The sequence below is a fragment of the Muntiacus reevesi genome, chromosome 13, assembly GCF_963930625.1.
Source record: "Muntiacus reevesi chromosome 13, mMunRee1.1, whole genome shotgun sequence".
NCBI lineage: Eukaryota > Metazoa > Chordata > Mammalia > Artiodactyla > Cervidae > Muntiacus > Muntiacus reevesi.
In genome coordinates, this window is record NC_089261.1 from 21059778 (window position 1) to 21082285 (window position 22508).

General features: G+C 38.6%; 1 protein-coding gene across 7 annotated transcripts in view; it reads right to left on the reverse strand.

The window, feature by feature from the left end:
• The window catches only part of MPHOSPH9 (M-phase phosphoprotein 9), a 51758-nt gene that overhangs the window by 3829 nt on the left and 25421 nt on the right, over window positions 1–22508 (reverse strand). For 5 of the 7 annotated variants that reach the window (XM_065903986.1, XM_065903984.1, XM_065903982.1 and 2 more), the window contains 12 exons: window positions 20467–20554; window positions 18576–18791; window positions 15217–15264; window positions 13944–14008; window positions 12400–12501; window positions 6110–6235; window positions 4841–5013; window positions 3567–3713; window positions 2639–2759; window positions 1742–1845; window positions 816–1063; window positions 445–513 (listed from right to left, as the gene is read on the reverse strand). In XM_065903986.1, coding sequence (XP_065760058.1) covers window positions 445–513; window positions 816–1063; window positions 1742–1845; window positions 2639–2759; window positions 3567–3713; window positions 4841–5013; window positions 6110–6235; window positions 12400–12501; window positions 13944–14008; window positions 15217–15264; window positions 18576–18791; window positions 20467–20554 — 1507 coding nt within the window. Of the gene's footprint in view, window positions 1–444; window positions 514–815; window positions 1064–1741; window positions 1846–2638; window positions 2760–3566; window positions 3714–4840; window positions 5014–6109; window positions 6236–12399; window positions 12502–13943; window positions 14009–15216; window positions 15265–18575; window positions 18792–20466; window positions 20555–22508 lie in introns of those variants that run through there. The other 2 variants (XM_065903983.1, XM_065903985.1) reach the window with 2 other exon arrangements.

A 22508-nucleotide genomic window follows, 5' to 3' on the forward strand; every position in this document is an offset into this window, starting at 1 on the left:
ACACTTCCCATAAAGGCTCAAAGTTCTGATCGACTGTGGCAGTGTGCCTAAAAACTGACATTAAAGAACCACTGTGGGGGCCGTGCGGACTTCCCTGGCGGTCCAGTGGTCAAGACTCCGCCTGCCGACGCAGGGGACATAGGTTTGATCCCTGGTCCGGGAACTAGGACCCCACATGCCTCAGGGCAACTAAACCCCTGTGCCACAACTACGGAGCCCTCGCGCTAGAGCCCACGCTCTGCAACAAGAGAAACCAGCCAAACAAGAAGCCCACGCACCACAACTAGAGAAAGCCCACACGCAGCCAACAAAAAACCAGCACAGCCATAAATAAGTAAATAAATACTTTTTTAAAATTAGAAGAAAAAAAAAAAATCCTCGTGGTTAAATGGAGCACTGACTAGCATCAGGCCTCCAAAGCAGATTCAAGCTAAGACAGTTCACCTGATTTAATCTTGTCTGCAAAGTGACTCGTCCTCCAGTAGAAGGCATTCGGCTTAGTGCTGCCTCGATCTGGTAACACACACAAAAAACCGTTTAAATAAAAATAGGGGAATTCTAATTACTGGCAAGGATGTTTATAGCAGAATGGAAAGAAAAGACTTCAGCCTAGTATTTTCTTGTCCATCTCAACTTCACCTGAGCTCCCTCTGACACAGTTAGTAACGACAGCTCGTTCACACATGTTTCCAGTACAGCTTGTATGGCATCAACAGTGACTTCCTGTGTTTGACTCAGTAATTCCCTTCTGACTGTTCCTCAGGCATATGTGCTAAGTTCAGACAAAGATGTAAAACTTTTTTTTTTGTTTTTACCTGGTCTTTTTCTTTTGTAAGTTCATCAAAAAACCGTTCCGTTTCAGCTAGGGTCCTTATCTTGGCTGTATACTCAAAATTGTTACCCTGTGGTGCCGTGGAGACAGGCTGACACTGCTCAAAGCTAACTGACTTGTTCTTCTCCCAGGCTGGTCTCACGGAGACTTTCTTCGCTCCATTTGGCAACGGTTCGGGGGAAGAGCTATGATTAACATGGATGTCAGTGGTTTTTTCTGAGTATTTTTTTTCTGCCAGAGAGAAAAGAAATTTCTTCCTTATCAACTCTTCTCAGAGACCATGTACATACTAAATATGCTACCCAACTTCACCTTCTGGAAATGGCTGCTGCACGGTCAAAAAAACGTAATGAAAAGAAAATATGTAATCAATCATATATACTCAGCTTTTTCTCCTCAGAATTCTAAAAACCTTTCCCTCAGTCTGACGATCTACACATCTACCCTAAATAAACATATGCAAACTTTCTGTAAACTTGAAGCAAAAAAAGTTTAAAAAATAAGCAGCACATTTAGTGGACATATGTCAACATTATAGAGTTAGCATTTTACAGGCCTGCCCAAGCAATTCCACATCTATTATTTTATAACTTTATTTAAAACGGAAAGTACAATTGAGAAAAAGGAAAAAACATCCAAAACCTAAGTTGTATGTAAGTCATAGAATATAAAAACCTGAACAGTATGGCCCTGGTAATTAAACATTAACACCCCCTGACCTCAGTTTCCCAACATTCCAATGAGGATAATACTTACAAACAATAGGAGTGTTAAAAATGCTTATTTTTAGAAGCCCTTGGGTAAAAAAAGATTTAAGTGCAGGCTATAATGACATCTAGCGCCTTGATACCAGAAACTTACAAAATGAATGACTAAAACCATAATTAATAATTTTTTAGGAAAAGATACCTTCCGAGTCATCTAGAGGAAGAAACTGGAGTTGTTTCCTTGGATTGGAACGTTGTACAGTAGACACAGGAACAGTATCTAAATCATCCAAAAGTATATCAAATCTATTGAATGAAGCAAGTTACTTGTGAGAAAAAAATGTTAACCAATGTTCCCTATTCTCCACTAGACAGATGAGCTGGCATCCAAGTTAACTCACATATTTACATATTTTTTAAGAGAGAAAGGTGGTCATGTATTTTTTAAAACTTAAATAATATTTTCTAACACAAAATTATATTTACATACTGGCGACTTAAAGCATTTACTGATACATAATCTCATCTGATCTTTGTAACAACCATATGAAATAAGCAGGTAGGCATTATTATCCCTGTTTTATAGAAGAGGAAACTGAGGTTCAATGTGCTTCATTAATTTTCCCCAACAGCCTGACTGGGCTGGGCCACCAGCTCTTGTGTCTTAGGAGTCAGTGGTCATCTCCCACCACAGCACACACTGCAGACCACCCTTCAGAGAGAAAAAGCTTCTCAGGAGCACAGGTAAACTGATGTTTAGTGCCAGGGCCATACCAGGACAGCCCACTTTCTCGTACAAATGGCCCCCAGTTTTCCTTATACCTTAAACCTTTCTAGGAAATCAAAGAATTACTCTATATCCAAAAGCTGGAAGGGGTTCTAAGGCATATTTAAATTTTATAGTAGCCAGTTTACATGGTTAAAAACTGTTTTCATGTATTACAGTACTTTTTTATTTTTAATAGGGTGTTTAAATGATTTAAATCCACAGAATCCCCACTGACAACTGAAAAATTAGTGATAGCTAGACGTAAAAGTTGACATTAAAAAAAAAAATCAATTCTATACATATTTTATTCTACAGTTTTAGAGAACTTACCGAATCGGGCTGCTTTCGTTTTTGCTAAGTAGATGACTAAATCCTGGGGACAAGTTTTCTTTAGGGGATCGCTTTGGACTATACGCCACGGTCACTGGTGTTAACATAATCTCTCTTTTTGCTACAGAGGAAAATGAAGAGGGGATAGTCTTTTCCTTCTATGTATGGGCTATGTTGGCAGAACATAGAAAAGTACTGAAAGAAAAACTAACTTTAAAAATAATATATTTTCACTGTAAAACTTTTTGAAAGATAAACAAGAGTATACAAAATTAAAACAATTCATACTTCTAACTATCTAGAGAAAACCACTGGCCACATTTTACTCTATCAGACTGTCACTGCAGTGCTCTGTCTCAAAACTGGTTTTTCAGGATTTTAGAAGTCGACTGGAAATAAGATGGAAACACCAGTGCACCTATGAACATTTCTAAGAGCACAGTCAAATATGAATTTCTTCAGCTGCTTACAAAAATGGAAATTAAGGATACAGAAATCCAATGCTTAACTTTAAAATCATACTTGCAACTGGCTAAAGAAAAAGTTGACTAAAGCTGAGTAACTTTAGGTAACTATGTGGAAAAAAAACAGCTTTTTTTCAGGCTAGCTTAATTTGTTTGAACTAATGTTTAACTAGTCAGTCATCAAAATATTTGAGTTTGATTCAAAAACTGAAGTGGTACTAGTTGCAAAACATTTGTGGGGCACACATAAAAATCTCACTTTGATAAACGGTGAGAATTTCTTCAGTTATGGTCATAGTAACTGTGCAACCAGACAGTGTTACTGAACAAGATGGCATTTAGAGATTCGGTGTTCAGAGCACTGTACTAGGTGCTAGGAAGAGCATAAGGGAAGCAGAAAGCATCGATGTGTACAGCTCAGATGTCACTCTTCCAAGCCCAAGACAGAAACCTCTAACCCTTACTTGGAGTACTCGATTTACGATTTGAAGGTGGCAAAGATGATGATCTCTGTGAAGCAGAATTAAACCTCTTTTGTCTTTGCTGGGCACCTTTCTCTGGGGACCGACTTGCATTGACTGAAGAGTCAGTTGGCCGAGGATTCACCAATTCTGTAACAGAAAAATGTAAAAAACAAAACAAACCTAGCTTCAATTATCTGCCTTCATCAACAGATGGTTACACAAAGCAAGCAATTCTTCTATCTAGATTATGATTATTTGCAAATGCACCACATTATAATGAAAACGCTTGATGAAGAAAAATGTGGGAGTTTTTAATGAATTCATTCTGGTTCTCTGTTTACAACTGGCATTCAAGGTGATTTTTCAAGAGAGTTTATTTTTAGAAAACAGGTCACTAATTTATTTACTAGGAGATACTGCTTAGGAAATGCAACGCCGAAGATGTTAATGACGTGAATGGCAGGCCTGACCAAATAAGCACCAGAGAAAGTACAAGTGCCCGGACTTGTGAAACATACTTCAAGTATTAAACACACTTCTTGGGCTTCCCTGGTGGCTCAGTGGTAAAGAATCTGCCTGCCAACGCAGGAGACACAGGTTCAGTCCCTGATCTGTGAAGATCCCACATGCTGTGGAGCAAATAAGCTTGAGCGCCTTAACTATTAAGCCTGTTATAGAGCCCAGGAGCTCTAACTACTGAGCCCACACACCATAGAGCCTGTTCTCCACAAGAGAAGCCACTGCAGTGAGAAGAGTAGCCACAACAGAGAGTAGCCCCTGCTGGCTGCAACTAGAAAAAAGCCCATGTGGCAACTAAGACTCAGCACAGCCAAAAATAAACAAATAAAATTATTTAAAAATAATAACAGACTTCTTGTCCTACTGACAGATGCTCAGTAAGCAAGAATGGGACCATAGGAAATGTTACATCTCACTTTATGAACTCCAAATGCCTGTTGTAACTTTCTGATTTGTGCAAGTAAGACAAACTGAGGTAGAAAGTTTCAAATACTCCTAAGAATGTCACAGAAATCTTTAATAACAGAAACTAATACACCATTTACTTTGTATAAAAGGTATGTATATAACGACAATGATACATTAACAACTAGTGGATTCAACTGTCTGAAATAGGGCTGAAGCAGCAGGAAAATAAATTTAACTTTTTATTACTTGAGGCATTTCATTTTAAGAAGGTATATAGTTGAGAGAGAAAGGGGAGGAGAGCTATGTATACACCTATAATTCTATCAGACAAGAAATAAAATACTTACTATTTGAGGTATCCTCTTTCTCTGTCTGTGTGCCCCAATTTTTAAAAACTTTTTCTTCATCAAGTTCTTTCAAAGCTTTCATGATTGGTATGTCTAAAGTCTCTCTCTGCTTTTTTATCAATAAACTTGGTGAACTTCCAGGTGAAAGATCCTTTTCCAGAGAAGAATGGTACCTTCAATATAATTACAAGACACACAGTGCTATGACCTGAATATTTTCTGTCTCCCCAAAATTCTTATGTTGAATGAGATTCTTATGATGAATTCTTATTCTCAACACAATGGTGTATATGTGGGGGGTGGGGAGGTGGGGCCTTGAAGGCGATTAGGTTTTGATGATAACATGAGAGTGAAGCCCCTACGCTGGGGTTAATACCTTTATAAAAAGAGGAAGAGATATCTTGATCTCTCCTTCTACACATGCACCAAGGAAAGGCCACATGAGGACAGAATCAGGCCCCAGCCATGCAGGCACCCTGATCTCAGACTGCCCACCTCCAGAGCTGTAGAAAGTAACCGTTTGTTGCTTAAGCCACTCAGTCAAGGGTAGTCTGTTGTAACAGCCTGAACTAAGATAGTTTACTAAGATTATTACTAGACAAGAGGAATAACGTGAGGGTTGATAGTTACACTCCACAATGAATAAGTATGCTTTTCAATACAAATCAATAAAACTGAACCTGTTATATAAGACGAGTGTTTCCCAATCCTTTTCAGAGCCCAGCGCATGTTGTTGTTTAGTCGCTAAGTCGTGTCTGTCTCTTTGTGTAGCCAGGCTCCTCTGTCTATGGGATTTCCCAGGCAAGAATACTGGAGTGGGTTGCCACGCCCTTCTCCAGGGGATCTTCCCGACCCAGGGACCACACCAGCATCCCCTGCCTTAGCAGGTGGGTTCTTAACCACTGAGCCACCACGGAAGCACTCAGAGAAATATAATATTTATATGGCACTCTGGAGGAAATGAATGAGGCTGCTTCTGGGGGCTCCAGTGATCCATAGGGTGAGGATCAACCTCGTGTCCTAACTGCAAGCCCATGCACAGGGCACATGGCTATGCCAGGGGCGCAAGTGCAGAGGTTCTGCACCGCCTTTAAAAGGAAAATTTCCTAAAAGCACTAGCCTCTCAAAGTAAAAGAAAAATCAGATTCTCAAAATTAAGACAGGAACAAGGAGATGGCTCTTTAAACCTTCCTGAACTTTGAAAGGCAACTGAAATCTTTAAGAAAACCTAAGAGTGCCTAAATGAGATCTTCGATGGAGCTTTCTCACCCAGGAAGGCAGGTATCCTCCGGCTGGCTGTCCACCTTGGTGTCCAGGGGCTGCCCAGTGAAGATGGAATGCTCCGCTCCCGGGATCAGCCACTTCCTCCGACTGACGTCTGAGCCCGCCAGTGTGCTGCGAGGATGAGAAGTGTGCTCAGACGCTGCAAGGTCTGCGCTCTGGTTTAGACTGAGCACAGACAGCAAACAACCTGCTCTGAATTACCATTTCCACGTTTACCCAGGGATTGAAAGGCCGCATAGAACAATCTTATCATTGTAGCTAGATGAACTCTATTTTAAGGTTTTCAGCTCCAACTGAATTGCTCTTCTTGGTCTCGGAAAAACAAGAAGACAAATCTTCAACAAATCAACGCATAACTTAAACAAAACATCTAGCTCACACCTAGAAAATTTCATAATTTGTGAATGCCTTGAACTAAATCTAGCCTCAAGCTTTAGTGCATTCACGTGCACACAGCTCCAAACACCCCCACCCAGCCCCTCACCACGCTTCACACCCTTTATGGCCGATCGGAGCTCAGGGCCAGGGGATGAAGGACAGTCCTGCCTCTCCCTCCTAGACCAGGAGGGCTCACAGAATTTTCTGAAAGACAGAAAAGGCCTTGCATCTGCACAGTCCAATACCATAGCCATCAGCCACAAACACATAATACTCGTGGATGCTTGCCACAGAGCTAGATTTAAACAGCTCTGTGGAGAAGGGACCTGCTGTACTGAACAGTGCCGTTCCAGACCAGGACGTTCCTGCCTCCGTTCCTGGGAAGCACAGCCCGTCCAAAGCTCATTTCACCATCCTCTGGTAGCTCCTGCCCTCGTCCTGAGCACCCTCCCCATGCACGTGGGAACTGCTCCACGTCCCGCCAACCACGCAACTCTCAGAGGATGCTCACTGAACTTTATCACCCAAGAGAAGATAGTCCCCTCAGAAATCAAACCTCCAGGGACTTCCCTGGTGGTCCTGTGGCTAAGACGTTGCATGCCCAATGCAGGGGCCCCAGGTTCGATCCCTGCTCAGGGAACTAGATCCCACATGCTGCAACTGAGAGTGTGAATGCTGCAACTAAAAATCCCTCATGCTGCAACTAAGATCTGGAGCAGCCAAATATTTTTTTAAAAAGGAAATCAAACCTCCAAAATCCTTCTGACTCCCATGTTCAAGCATCCCCATGCACAACACTCTCACCACAAGGCCCGTGACCCTGGGCTTCCTCCCTTCCCTGGGTGTATGGCTCCTCTTTACCACCACCCCCCCATCCAGGACACTCTCCTGCTGATCATTACTCATTGCCTGGAACCCCTTCTTTGCTCACTTTCCGGCACACATGACTGGCAGCAAGACCTAAGCCTGGATGACTACAGTGACCTCACTTTTCTTCAGTGTCTGTATTTTTACAGCTGAGCTTTGTGGGAAAGAAGCTGCCTGCCTGTGTAGACTGGGGCATCACCAGAGAATCGCTATCTCAAGTGGACGCCCGACACTGGCTGCCAACACGTCTTCCTTTAATCAAGGAGCTCCGATTCCCCAAATTCGACTATCTGACACCCTCTCCACTCTCCTCAAACCCCTCGCCCCAGCCTTGACTGTCAGGTGATAACTGTCCATCACACTCCAGAGAAAACAGAAACCAGGAGAAAGGAACTCCTGTCTTCCTCTCTCTGCACCTTTTCACAACCAAACTTTTTCTTCAAAGGGTTGTCTCATCTATTTTCAATTCAATCCCAGTCCCTCCTCTTTCCCTCAGTTTTTAAATGAAGAATCATTTCAAACATTTTTAGAAAATTACAAAGAGTACCATAACAAGCACTCGCCCATAGTTTTTAACAAATGCTAACATCTTACCATATGTGTTTTTAATTTTAAGACATAAAAAACATATTTCTGGTTGTTTACATTTTAAAAATTACATAAAGGGCATAATGTACACATCCTTTTAATGCTTTTTCTACTCAACATTCTGTATGAGACATACCCATGTTAACACATATATAAACCTCTACCATTTTAATCATTTACCCACAGTATGACTGTATCACAAGTTATTTATCCTTTCCTCTGTTGGTGAATGCTTAGTTTTCAATGTACTCCCTTTTCAGCAATTCTATAATAAACATACATAAGAACTTCTCCAAGGTAAATATCTATTGTATGTGTGCTCAGGTGCTCAGTTGTATCTGACTCTTTGCAACCCCTTGGACTGCAGCTCACCAGGCTCCTCTGCCCATGAATTTTCCAGGCAAGAATACTGGGGTGGGTTGCCATTTCCTACTCCAAATACCTACTAGGTTGGTAAAAAAGCAATTGAGATTTTCCACTGTTGAACCCTGCTATTTGATACTGGAATACCTTATTAAATGTGGTTATGTTATACAAAATTTTAATGTGCATTTCTTTTTTTTTTTCTTGCTAATGACATTACTTGCTGTTTATATTTATTTTAGACTATAGAAATGATGTTAGACAAAAAGCAAATTCAAGTGATTTTTTTTTTAAATTCAAATTCAAAATGGGTTGTAAAGCATCGGAGACAGCCTGCAACACCAACAATGCATTGGGTCCAGGAACTGCTAAGGAAAGTACAGTGCAGTGGTGATTCAAGAAGTTTTGCAAAGGAGACAAGAGCCTTCAAGATGAGGAGTGCAGTGACCAGCCATTGGAACCTGACAACAACCAATTGAGAGCCATCATTGAAGGTGATCCTCTTAGAACTACACAAGAAGTTGCCAAAGAATTCAATGCCGTCAGTGAAAGTGAAAGGGCTTCCCTGGTGGCTCAGTTGGTAAAGAATCTGCCTGCAGTGCAGGAGACCTGGGTTTGATGGGTTGGGAAGATCCCCTGGAGAAGAGAATGGCTACTCACTCCAGTATTCTGGCCTGGAAAATTCCATGGTCTGTACAGTCCATGGGGTAGCAAAGAGTCAGATACAATTGAGCAATTTTTACTTTCACTGGCATTTGAAAGCAAATTGGAAAGGTGAAAAAACTCACTGAGTGAGTGCCTCATGAGCTCACCACAAATAAAAAAAATCATCGTTTTGCAGTACCGCTTTCTCTTATTCTACACAACAATGAACCATTTCTCATAGGATTGTGACATGCAACAAAAAGTGGATTGTATACAACTGGTGATGACTAGCTCAGTGGATGGACCGAAGAGCAGCGCCAAAGCACTTCCCAAAGCCAAACGTGCACCAAGAAAAGGTCACAGCCACCGTGTAGTGGTCTGCTGTCCGCTTGATCCACTACAGCTTTCTGAATCCCGGTGAAACCACCATATCTGAGAAATATGCTCAGAAAATCGATGAGATACACCAAAAACGCAAAGCCTACAGCTGGTTCTGGTCAACAGAAAACGCCCAATTCCTCTTCAAGACAACGCCCAATCACATGCAGCACAACCAACACTTCAAAAGTCGAACAAATTGGGCTACAAAGTTTGGCCTCATCCACCATATTCACCTGACATCTCGTCAATCAACTACCACTTCTTCAACCATCTCCACAACTTTTTGCAAGGAAAATGCTTCCACAACCAGCAGGAGGCAGAAAATGTTTTTCGAAAGTTTGACATATCCCAAGGCACGGATCTTTACGCTACAGGAATAAACAAACTTATTTCTTGTTGGCAAAAATGTGTTGGTTGTAATGGTCCCTGTTTTGATTAATAAAGATGTGTTTGAGCCTAGTTATGATTTATCTGGAGGAGGACAGGGCAATCCACTCCAGTATCCTTGCCTAGAGAATCCTATGGACAGAGGAGTGTGGTGGGCTACAGTCTATAGGATCACAGACAGCCGGACATGACTGAAGTGAGTGAACACATAATGATTTAAAATTCACAGTCCAAAACTGCAATTACTTTGGTACCGATCTAATAACTAGCATCCTATTTCTTTTGCAACTAGTTTTTTGGTGTTGTTCCATATTATGTTAAGATTAAACCATGTTGAGTCTAGTTCAGGAGTGGGCAAATTTTTTCAGTAAAGAGCCAGATAATAAATGTTTTAGGTGTTATCAGCCACATAGACCCAGTCCCAGCTACTCACCTTTGCCACTGTAGGACAAAGCAGCTATAGACAGCACGTAAGTGAATAAACCTGGATGTGAGCCAATCAAACTTTATTTATGGACACTAAAAGCTGAATTTCATATAATTTTCATGTATCATGAAACTTTTTTTCCCCCGAAAAATTAAAAACAAAAACCATTCTTTGCTCACAAACCCTACAGAAAAACAGGCCATAGGCCTGGATTTGGCCAGGAAGCTGTTGCTTGTCAACCCCTGATCTAGTCTGTATATGGTCACGCTGAGCAGTATTATGCATAAATGTATCACAATACACTGACATTACAGCTGTTAGACATCTAGGTTGTTTTCACTCGCTCTTCATTCAATACATTCCCAACTGGCTTCCGCTTCTATGGCTCTACATAAACTGCTCTCCAGGTCATCAGGAAACCCCAGCTTGCAGATGCAATGGACATTCAGTCTTTATCTCACTGGTTCTCATGGTAGCTGCTTCAGTCTTCCTCCTGTTTTTTAGCAGCTATTTCTCAGTTTCCTTTTCCAGCTCCTTCTCTACCCAAAACCAAAACACTGGGGCTCTTCAGAGCTCTGACCTGGACTCACTTCTCACTACACACACACCCATCCATCCAATAACTTTAAGCGCCACCTACAAAGACAAAACTCTAGTATTTATAACTCCGGTCTTCTTTCTGCACTCCAAATGCAAATTTATCATCCCCTGCTTGAGTTCCACTTGGAATTCACATGAATCTCACACTAAAATATTCAAGATGAAAATTCTGATCTTTACTCCAGGGTCTGCTCTTCCCATCTCTTCCCTGGTTCAGTGTGACACCCTTAGCTGTTTAAGACAGAAACAAAGGTTTTACCTGGCCTTACCTGACACCTCCCTTTCTTACCCTTCATCCAACTCAAAACCATGTTCTGTGGCTTCTGCCTCCAGAATTTCCTCAAATCCGTCCCCTCTACCCATTTCTGTGACCACAACCCAGCTAATACTATCACTCTCCAAGTCCTTCAAGAGTCCAATTAGTCTGTCTTTTCCCTTCCTCATGGCAGGTTCACCGAACAAAATTATAAATCAGGTGACACAATTTTACTGTATAAAAAGCCCTTCAAAGGTGCCCCAATGGACTTAGAGTAAAACCCAAACCCTTGACCACTGCTTCGACAGTTACGTATGATGGGAACAGTAAGGCCACACAAGCCTCCTCTGGGTTCTTCAAACATAAAACTAAGCTCTCTCCTTCCTCAGGACTCAGCAAGACCACTGTCTCTGTCTGGAACACTCCTTCCCTTCCACACCTTTCTCCTGAATGACTCCGCACACATCTTACCTCTCTGCTTACATGTTCCCTCCTCAGAAGGGCCTTTCCCAGGGGGCAAACCTTAGTCCTTCCTTTTTTCAATCTCAAACGTCCAACTTCAGTTATTTACATATCTTTTTCTTTAAATAATCCATTATGTCCCACATAAGATTAATTAGTAAAAATTTAGAAAAAGTTTCTCCTTTGACAACTACAACTTAAAAAGTTTAACAACACAATGTAAAATTTTTCTGCTAAAACATCAATATTAGGAAATTATAATCTACTCTTTATTACTTTTTTTACATTAAAATCATAATAAAAAACAATTCAAATTATGAAAAAACTTACTCTGTAAATGTATCATCAAGATAATGTTCTTAGCTTATAACAAAGCTAATCTGGAAAAATTAAAAAGAAAAATTCACACAACCTAACGCAGATCCATCATCATAAGGTTTTCATTAACACAGGAATGAAATTTATGGAAGTTAAGAGCTACGGCAACTCACTCCAGTGAGTCATGAGCCTGACAGGCTACAGTCCATGGGATTGCAAAGAGTTAGACACAACTGAGCAATTGAGCCCAAGGGCTAACAGACCTTTTGAGATGTTGTAGTCCAATGTCCTTGTTTTTACAGATAATAAGATTGAGCTCCAAAAACTTAAGTGATTCATCTGAGGTCTCACAGCTGGGCAGAGTCAAAAACCAAAAACCATCCAAATTCTCCTCAGTCCCAATCTGCTTCTACTATTTCCTCCTTTTGGCAAATGCCTCTGCATAAGAGTTTTCATGATATCTAACAGTAAGATGCTTTCACACATAAGATCTGTGATGACATTTAACCCTGTCTTCCTCACGATTTAGACAGATGAGTGTCTCAGCTCAATTACAGGCTTTACCTATTACTAGTTTCACAGAGATAAAACGAAGTAACTTACTTGGCATGTGAGGGTCTCATGGGAGTTTTAGAATTATAACGAAGACTTAACATATTTTCATGTTCTACTTGCTTGACTTGAGCTTCAAGTTTTGAAACTGTCCTAATTCAAAAGCAGTAAGATAAATTAAGTACATTTCAACAAGCTTAAAATACAGCTCAACTATAAATTACTTATTTAACAGACATTTCTAGGGAAGGGGTGACAAAAGAGATGCAAATCCACAAAACTTTTTCATAGTAAAATGTCACATTAAACTTTAAAAAGCTGAACAAAATCAGGGAGAATAAATAGAAAGGCAAATAGAAAAAAATCCTACAAAGGAGCATTTCATATGCTATAGCTAAAGGAAAAGGGAACAACAAATGCATTTAATACAGCAAGTAGAAAAAAAATTTAGAAATTTGACTATAGATAAAACAGTACAAATTAAATAAAAATAAAATTCAAGCAATAAAATAAATTGCAATTTGCAAATAAACTGCAAAAGGTGTTTAATTCTAACATGTACGTGATATGTACAAATACACACAGGTTAGGCTCTCACAAAAGAGGAAGCAAGCTTTCCATCCAAAGCAGACCTATTAACAAAAACTTGCTTTCTGAACAACTCTCAACTTACAGGCAGCTCATCTGATTTGTGCCATGTTCAGAATAACAGTTTATCTTCAAGTTCACCAACAGAAAATAAGTACTATGGCAATTAATTATTTTGAGGCTTATCTTCGCATTCTTTCTGTTCTTTTAAAACTTTTGAATATGTCTTTATCTCATCTTTCAAATTTAGATTCTTACCTACTCTGTTGCAGGGAAGGTTTGAGAAAGAAAGCTCTAACAGGGCTTTACCAATCTGTGTTTACCAATCTGATAACAAAACTATCCCTAGAACTGAATGCTTCACAGAAAAGACTTGAGCAGACAAGCTACACCAAATTGTTCTTTCCAATGAGAAGTCCTTAAGAATATGGTAAAATCTCTAAATAAGGGACATCATTAATATCCAAACACAAAAATACACTCTGAAGCCAATTAGAAATATCTAATCATGGCCATAGGGACCATTTACACACTGGGCCTTACCTAATATTAAGCAAATCAGATCATGAATACAGTCCCCAAACCTGGTCTTTAAGAAATATATAACCAAAAAAAGAAAAAAAGAAATATATAACCACAAAACTGGTGTGAATGCTGTTTTCTTTCTGGAGCATGAAAATACTTTAGTGAATTAGACTACGTCCTAAAATTATTTTCAATGATTTAATATCACTTAGGCTTTACCTATGCTAAGAAAATGCATAATGTTTAAGCACATGCACACCTTGCGGGCACAGCCACCAATGTGTTCCAATTATTTTAAAATCTTTGGCTAAAATCAAATGTATTTCCAGGTGAAGGGAAGCTGAGGATAAAATCTAATCTCAAAGCGCTTAAAAATTCTCAAGAAAGGATTTTCTTTCCCATCATTTTCAATAAAGACACATATTTAAGGGCTGAAAGAACAATTAGAGGTTTTTGCTTATTAGTAGGATAATAGATTTTACCTTTTCAAATCAGAAATCTGAGTATGTGCATCAAGCAATTTGTTCTCCGTTATATTTAATGTATCCTATGAAAAATAAAGAAAAACTTCAGATAACTGAAGACAAATATTTAGATATATTCCTTTTAAGATGCATAGTATAAAACTAATCTAAGACTACACCAAAAGAGAACTACAAAGAAAATTATACAGATACTCAGTCTGGCATCAACCAGAGAAAACACACATAACACATAGGAAAAAATGAGGCAGCAAACACTGGTTTAATCAAATAGCTGTGTGTGAGTCCCCTTTTTAATAAAAGTGAAGTAAAGAGAAGTCACTCAGTCATGTCTGACTCTTTGTGACCCCATGGACTGTAGCCTACCAGGCTCCTCCATCCATACGATTTTCCAGGCAAGAGTACTGGAGTGGGCTGCCACTTCCTTCTCCAGCGGATCTTCCCAACCCAGGGATCAAACCCGGGGCTTCGGCGTTGCAGGCAGACGCTTTACCATCTGAGCCACCAGGGGAGCTCCAGCCAAGTACTAACCAGGCCCAACCCTGCCTAGCTTCCGAGATCAGACGAGATCGGCCGTGTTCAGGGTGGTATGGCCGAAGACTCCCTTTTTAATAAATAAAACCTATTATGCGTTGCTTGATTAGAAACAATCAGCGTCAAATTAACATTTTTAAACACAAACTGACTGAAACCTCAGTAAATGGAAAAACTAAAACCTGTAATCATGAGATTTCAGCTGTAACGACTAGCCCCTGAAACCCAGACATCCTGGCTACCAAGCTGTGCTGGCCTTTTCACTAACCTTGGATAATCACAACCCTGCATTTTATGCAACAGAATTACTTGAAACTCACTTATATTGTGGACTTTCAGTGAATTAGAATATGTAGATCCCAAACAGAGTTTTAATTAAAAGAATTCAAACATAGGTTATTCAACCCCACAAAAAGCTATTGTTTGGCAACACAAAACTTTAAATAGTATTAATTAATGTGCATTTGTATGGTATTTTACACTTTTCTAAAAATTTCATCTCATCTCAAATGAAACCACCATTCAATAAATATTTTTTAAATTAACAAATTTAACAAACTTGTGAGTTCAAGGGCAGATATTTGAAAATAAGGATACTGACAAAGAGAGGATAAGTCTAGTTCAAATAGCCAGATGGGCACAAAGGAGTGAGAAAAAAGGGAGACAGTCAGATCTGCTGACTTCCAAACTGATGTGTCTGCCCCACAGGAAGTTCAGAACATGAATCACTGACCATTACCTTTACTCTTTCGTGTTCTTTTCCAAGGGACTCATACTCTCCTAAAAGCTACAAGGAAAAAAAAAAAGAATTGCATCACAAGATTAAATATTATAACATCAACGGAGTCTATGAAAATCTATAAAATCACTGCCCATACTCTTCAAAGATGCTAGTGTCATGAAAGGACAATGATAACACATTGTTTCACATTAAAGGCAACTAAAAAAATGAGAAACAAAAAAGGAAAAAAATGAGATGAGTGAGGGAATTCCCTGGTGGTTCAGTGGTTAGGCCTCCCACAAGCTGCACAGTGTGGCCAAAAGTAAACAGTCACATGCGGCTAGCAGCGATGCTAGAAGGCACAGTTCTATAAAATAGTCTGATCTTCAAAGAGTTTGAAGGTTATAAAAGAAAAACAAAAACTGAGGAACTGCTCCAGATTAAAGGAGATAAAAGAGATATGACAACTCAATGCAATGTGTAGTCTTGGATCAGATCCTGAACAAGGGAAAAGAGATCTGTTATCTCTTTATACCAAAAGTATAACTAACATTTTGGTATAACTAACATTTATAATTCACAAAAATTGAATGGAGTATATAAATTAGAGTACTGTACGGGAAACAGTTTTTTTAGGCAGAAGCCCAGTGTGTCTCCCTTTGCCTGCTATCCTTTCCTACTTCACCCCCTCAAAAGATTACTGTACTAATGTTAATTTCCTAATTTTGCTACAGTTATATAAAAGACTGTCTTTGTTCTTAAGAAATACACCTCGAAGTATTTAGAGATAAAGGTGCATTATATCTCTAACTTACTCTCAAATAGTTTAGAAAAAAATTTTTTTTCAATCATTTAACTACATGTAGACAGAATGATAAAACACATGTTATTCAGAATCTAGGTGAAGGGTATATGAAAATTCTTTATACAATTTTTGCAACTTCCTATAAGTCTGATGTTATGTTAAAATAAAAAGTACAAGAAATTTTAAAAACCAGGAGCTCATGTACTCACACACATTAAAATTATACTATAAATACATTAAATAAGAACAATAATAATTGAATAATATAAAGTTCTAATAAAATACAGCACATTGAACAGAGTGTTCATATGCACGTCCTCCAGAAACTTTACTAAAATGACTGCAAAAGAATAAAAAACACAGTGCTTGCTGACATGATATGCTGAAAATGATACTTTACTTCTGTGATTTTCCTCCTAATAACCCCTAGTCTAATGATGAGAAAAACATCAGTCAACTCTCAAGGGATATCCTGCAAAACACCTGCCCAGTCCTCCTCCTCAAAACTGTCAAGGTCATGAAAAAGGAGGAACGACTGAGAAACTGTCACAGCCAAGAGGAATCTACGGAGATGTGATGGCTAAATGTAACCTTATCTCCTGGAGGGAGTCCTGGGGCAGAAAAGGAACATTAGGAAGAAAACAAGGAAATCTAAATAAACTGTTGCATTTATTTAATAATAATGCATCAAAATGTTCATTAATTGTGCCCAAGGTACCATACAAATGCAAGATGCCAAAAACAGGGGAAATGGTGTGGGGTGTATGGGGATACTCTACTGTTTGCTCAGATTTTCTGTAATTCTAACTATTTTTAAAAAATAAAACTTTTTTTTTTTAATGTAAAGTGGGGTTGTAACTATAAATGTTTTCAGATATGGAAAGCTTCAAAATTTGTCTCATGCTTCTTTTTCTCAGGAGATATACACTAGCAAAACAGAAGATGTAGAACCTACACAAAATGACAGATGCAGTACAGAAAGGAAGGAGAGACAACTCCCAGGATGATGACAAAGGCAAGCCCTACAAATCTGTGTATCAAACCTCAGAGCAATCAGTTCAAACTGAAGCGAGGATACTAGGGAGGCAGGCAAGGGGAACGGAAGTGTTATGTATGTTTAAAAAAAAAAAACTAAGCAGATTAAAAATAAGGCAATTAGTAAACTGAGGGAAAATATAATAAAAGTTGTAAGAGAAAGGAAATAAAACCACTGAATACTGCAGCTTAGCTCTGAAAAATATTTACATGGGCATAATACTGAATTCTAATCCACCTATAAATAATATATTGTATTTAAAATCTAAGATACCACTGATCAGAAATCATACTATTTAATATTATTTACTAAAATACTAAGAGGGGGCTTCCCTGATGGTCCAGTGGTTAAGAATCTGCCTTGCAATTCAGGGAACACCGGTTTAATTCCTGGTCCGGGAAGATCCCACATGCCACATGGCAGCTAAGCCTGAGTGCCACAACTACGGAGCCTGCACTCTGAAGCCCAAGAGCTGCAACTATTAAACTCTGCATGATGCAAGAAGAGAAGCCACCGCAATGAGATGCCCATGCACCACAAGTAGAGAGTAGCCCTCACTCTCCACAACTAGAGAAAGCCCACGCAGCAGTGAAGACCCAGAACAGTCAAAAAATGCTAAGAGGAAAAAACGCTGCCAATTAAAGAAAGACATTATAGTGTAAAAATGTGTTCCAATTTCAGAGTTGTTCAAATGTGAAAAATAAGCTTCTTAGAATCAATTTAATCATACTGGAAAGAGGGGGACAAGTGTTTGGGAGCCAGTGGTGTAAGAAAGCTAAACTGTAGTGATATTGCACAGAAGGAAGTCAATGTATAACGTCTAAGACTGACAGATAAAAGAAAAGAGCAATGTAAGTTTATTATTTAGAAACAGGGAGCAAAATTTTAGAAGAAATAACTAAAAGGGCTGAAAATAACAACCTCTAGGATAGAGGATTACAAGTTAGGAAGAGGTGGAGAAGACTGATGTTTCTCACTTGAAATTTGACCATTTAAACCATTTACATGTATTATCTTCATGAAAATAAATGTTAAAAAACAAAGCAGCAGGAATCAAATCTAAAGTTACCAGAAAGAAAATTTCAACAGCCAGAAATACTTTCAGATTTTTTATGTACTGTAACAAAAATATTAATAAAAACTTAAACCGAAAAAAACCCTGAAAATCCATCTTTAATGTGATACAATTCTAAATTTTAAGTGAAATTAAATCAAAATGAAAAATTTTATCAAGCCTCTTCTAAATCTGGTTCATTTTACCTTCCAGACACACAGATGTTGATTTAAGACCACTCAAAAGCTGCCCTGCTAGCGACCGAAAGACGTGGGAGTGACACCATAGTTCTGAAAGCCCTGACTTCCTGTTTCAAGATAAGACCCAACCGACTCGACCAGAAAGGTATACGGATATTTACAGCTACAGCAAAGTCATGTAAAGTGAAAACAAACGTGAAAAATGTCATAACAGCTTGTAAGACTACAAAACCTGAATCTACTTTTAGCCAACCACAGAACTGAGTTATGGTTGTCACTTACATCTTGAAACATTTTGTTTTCTTGTTTTAGTCTTGCTTCTTTATCATCTGAGAGTTTGTAAGCATTCTCAAATGCCTCTTCCAAATCCTGAAGTCTAGATTTCAGTCGAATAATGGTATTATCTTTTTCTTTATTACTTGTTCTCATTTCTTCAATTCGTTCCTGCAGAATTTTGGAGGCACTGCTGGCTGCGTTGAAGCGTTCTCTGAAATCACTCTACAAAACAAAGACAAGGATAATACGCTGTTTTCAATAATAATAATTTTTTAAAAAACAGAGGTCTCAACAGCAGCTAATAAAACTGTGGACACTAAAATATAAAAACATATAAACGGAAATGAACACATTTGATATTCTGTTATATCCTAGGAATGGAGACTAGAAAGGATTATCCTACAGAACAATACAGAGAAAACCACAGAGGCATTCTGATTCCAGGACTCACCTATAGACCACTTTAAAGAGGAAAAAATCACCATGACTATCAAGAAACTGATTCTGAGAGCAAAACTGGAATTTTTTGCCTCACATTAATATTCATAGGGGGGAAAAAAAAGCATCTCTTACCATATTGTCTCATAATGAAAATAAAATTCAAAATGCATCTGATCTGTTAATATTCATTCAACAATCATTAATTGTGAATCCACCAGGCACCAGGTTACTAGGGTGCTAGAAATGTAAGATTAACAGAAACGTCCCTGACTTCATGAAGTTTATAGTTTAGGAGGTGCATGCATATGTATGCATGCTCAGTCACTCAGCTGTGTCTGACTTTGTGACCCTATAGATTGTAGCCACCAGGTTCCTCTGTCCATGGGATTTTCCAGGCAAGAATACTGAAGTGGGTTGCCATTTCCTCCTCCAGAGATCTTCCTGACCCAGGGGATCGAACCCACATCTTCTGCATTGTCAGGCAAATTCCTTACCACTGAGCCAAATGGGAAGCCACAGTTTAGGAGGAGACAAAGATAACTAGATAAACATCAAAGACACAGAAATAATGTCTAGAATATAACTGGCATTTTCCAGCAAAACGTTGTTTGTAAAATTACACACAGAAGAATAAAACTTGGCAGTGCATGGGGGAAAAAACAAGTTCTTTAAGAGGAAAAGGTTAAGCACTCATACTTATATATCTAGAGAAAACTGAAAATATGTCCATATAAAATCTTGTATACACATGTTCACAGCACTATCATTTATAATAGCCAAAAAGTGAAAACAACCCACTTATCATCTGAAGGATAGATAAACAAAATGTGGCGTAGCCATACCAGAGTACCACTCAACTATGAAAGAGTGACATACTGGCCCACGCTACCCTATGGATAAAGCTTGAAAACCTGATACTAAGTGAAAGCAGCCAGACACACAAGGTCACATATGATGTGATTCCATCTACACCAAATACCCAGAATAGGTAAACTCATAGAAACAGAAAGCAGAGCAGTGGCTGCTTATAGCTGAAAAGAGTGTGTATGTGAATGGCGGGGATGGCTAAAAGGGTTTGGGATTTCTTCTAAAGGCAGAAAAAACTTACAAAATTAATTATGGTGATAGTTGCATAAATTTGTGAATATACTAAAAACCACTGAATTGTACACTTTAAAAGAATGAGTTTTATAATGTCCAAATTATATCCCAATTAAAAAACAAAATTTTTTTTTTTTTTTTAAAACAAAATTTTTAAAGGGTAAAATATGTAGTTATCATATGAAGCCACCAGCATTCAAAACAGAATCTTAACAAGAAATCCTAAAGGAGAAGACAAGCAACATATAATACTTTTATAAAAATATTCATTTGTCTCTAAAGTTCAATTAATAAAAAAGCTTACATTTTTAAACATTGAGTCACTAGAACAGCAACAGAAAAATACCATACTTACCACTTCTCTTTCCAGTAAGTTATTCTTATTTTCAAGTGTTCTCACATGACTAGTAGCTTCATTCAGAGCACTCTCTAACTGGCCACATCTAAAACAACATATATGGAAACAAAACAATCAAAAGCAATATCCTTTCTCTTAAAAGTGTTATAAAAATCTGATTCTCTAGTATATTACATAAAACAAATTGTCCAATGTTAGCCAATACTAAGGATGCCATTTTAGTAAAATATATCCCAATGAACCTGATATTATAGCAGTCAGGGAATATTAAAAATGGTATGAAAAAATCTCTAAGAATTATTAGGTGAAAAAGCAAGACATGAGCAGGTTTTTGTATATTCAGATTCACAGCAGCATAATTCACAATAGCCAAAAGATGGAAGCAATTTAAGTGTCCACCAAGGGATGAATGGATATGAACAAAAGGCTGTGTGTGTGTATATACATGCAATGGAGTATTATTCAGGCTTAAAAAGGAAGGAAAACTCTGACACATGCTAGAACAAGGATGAACCTCAAGGACATGGAATGGTGAGTGAAATAAAACAGACACGAAAGGACAAATACTGTGATTCCATTTATACAAGGTACCCAGAAGCATCAAATTAATAGAGACAAAGGAGAATGATAGTTGCCGGGGCTGGAGGGAGGGGGTCATGGGGAGTTATTGTTTAATGAGTACAGACTGACAGATTTGCAGGCTAAAACAAGTTCTGGCAATGGACACTGGTGATGGTAGCACAACAACGGGAAAGCTCAAAGCCAGTGAACTGTACACTTAACATGCAACACATAGATGACTGCATAAAACTGCTTGATCTTTGCCATGAAAAAAATTTATATATGCATATACATTTTGATTTCTAAAAGGAAGCAAAAAATTAAGTCTAGGATGTGAGAACAGAAGATGGGGTAGAAAGACTTCATATTATATCCTTCTATATTATTTCAAATTAGCATGAATGTCATTATTCTTATAACGAAGGACATTCTTTGTAAAGTTAATTATCATAGGACCTGAAAATAACAAAATACACGGAAGAATTCAGTTACCATTTTGACACAGTGTTTAATGATGTATTGTGAATACAGTATTTACTGGGTACTGGCTACATATTCAGTCTATGTTAAGCACTTTGCATTCATCCGCACAATCCTGTGAGTCAGGCTTGCCATCAATCCCACTTTACAAATGTGAATTCGGAGACAGAGAAGTCAAGTTCCTCCTGAGCCACACTAGGATTCCAAGCAAACCAGTCTGGCTCCAGAGTTCAGGTTCCTATCCACTATGCATTGATAACCTCAGATATGCAGATGACACCACCCTAAATGACAAGAAAGCAAAGACGAACTAAAGAGCTTCTTTTTTTTTTTTTTAAAAAAAAAAGAGCCTCTTGATGAAGGTGAAAAGAGGAGAGTGAAAAAGCTGGCTTAAAACTCAACATTAAAAGAACGAAGATTGTGGCATCCAGTCCCATTACTTCATGGCACATAGATGGGGAAACAATGGAGACAGTGACAGACTTTATTTTCATGGGCTCCAAAATCACTGCAGACGGTGACTGCAGGCATGAAATAAAAAGATGCTTGCTCCTTGGAAGAAAAGCAAAAACATTACTTTGCCAACAAAGGTCCATCTAGTCACATCTACTATGGTTTTTCCAGTAGTCATAAGACTTGGACCATAAAGAAGGCTGAGGGCCAAGAATTGATGCTTTTGAACTGTGGTGTTGGATAAGACAGCAAGGAGATCAAACCAGTCATTCCTAAAGGAAGTAAATCCTGAATATTCATTGGAAGGACTGATGCTAAAGCTGAAACTCCAATACTTTAGCCACCTGATACGAAGAGCTGACTCACTGGAAAAGACCTTGATGCAGGGAAAAACTGAGGCAGGAAGACAAGGGGATGACAGAGGATGAGATGGTTGGATGGCATCACTGACTCAATGGACATGAGTCTGAGCAAACTCCAGGAAATAGTGAAGGACAGGGAAGCCTGGCGTGTTGCAGTCCATGGGGTCGCAGAGAGTCAACACA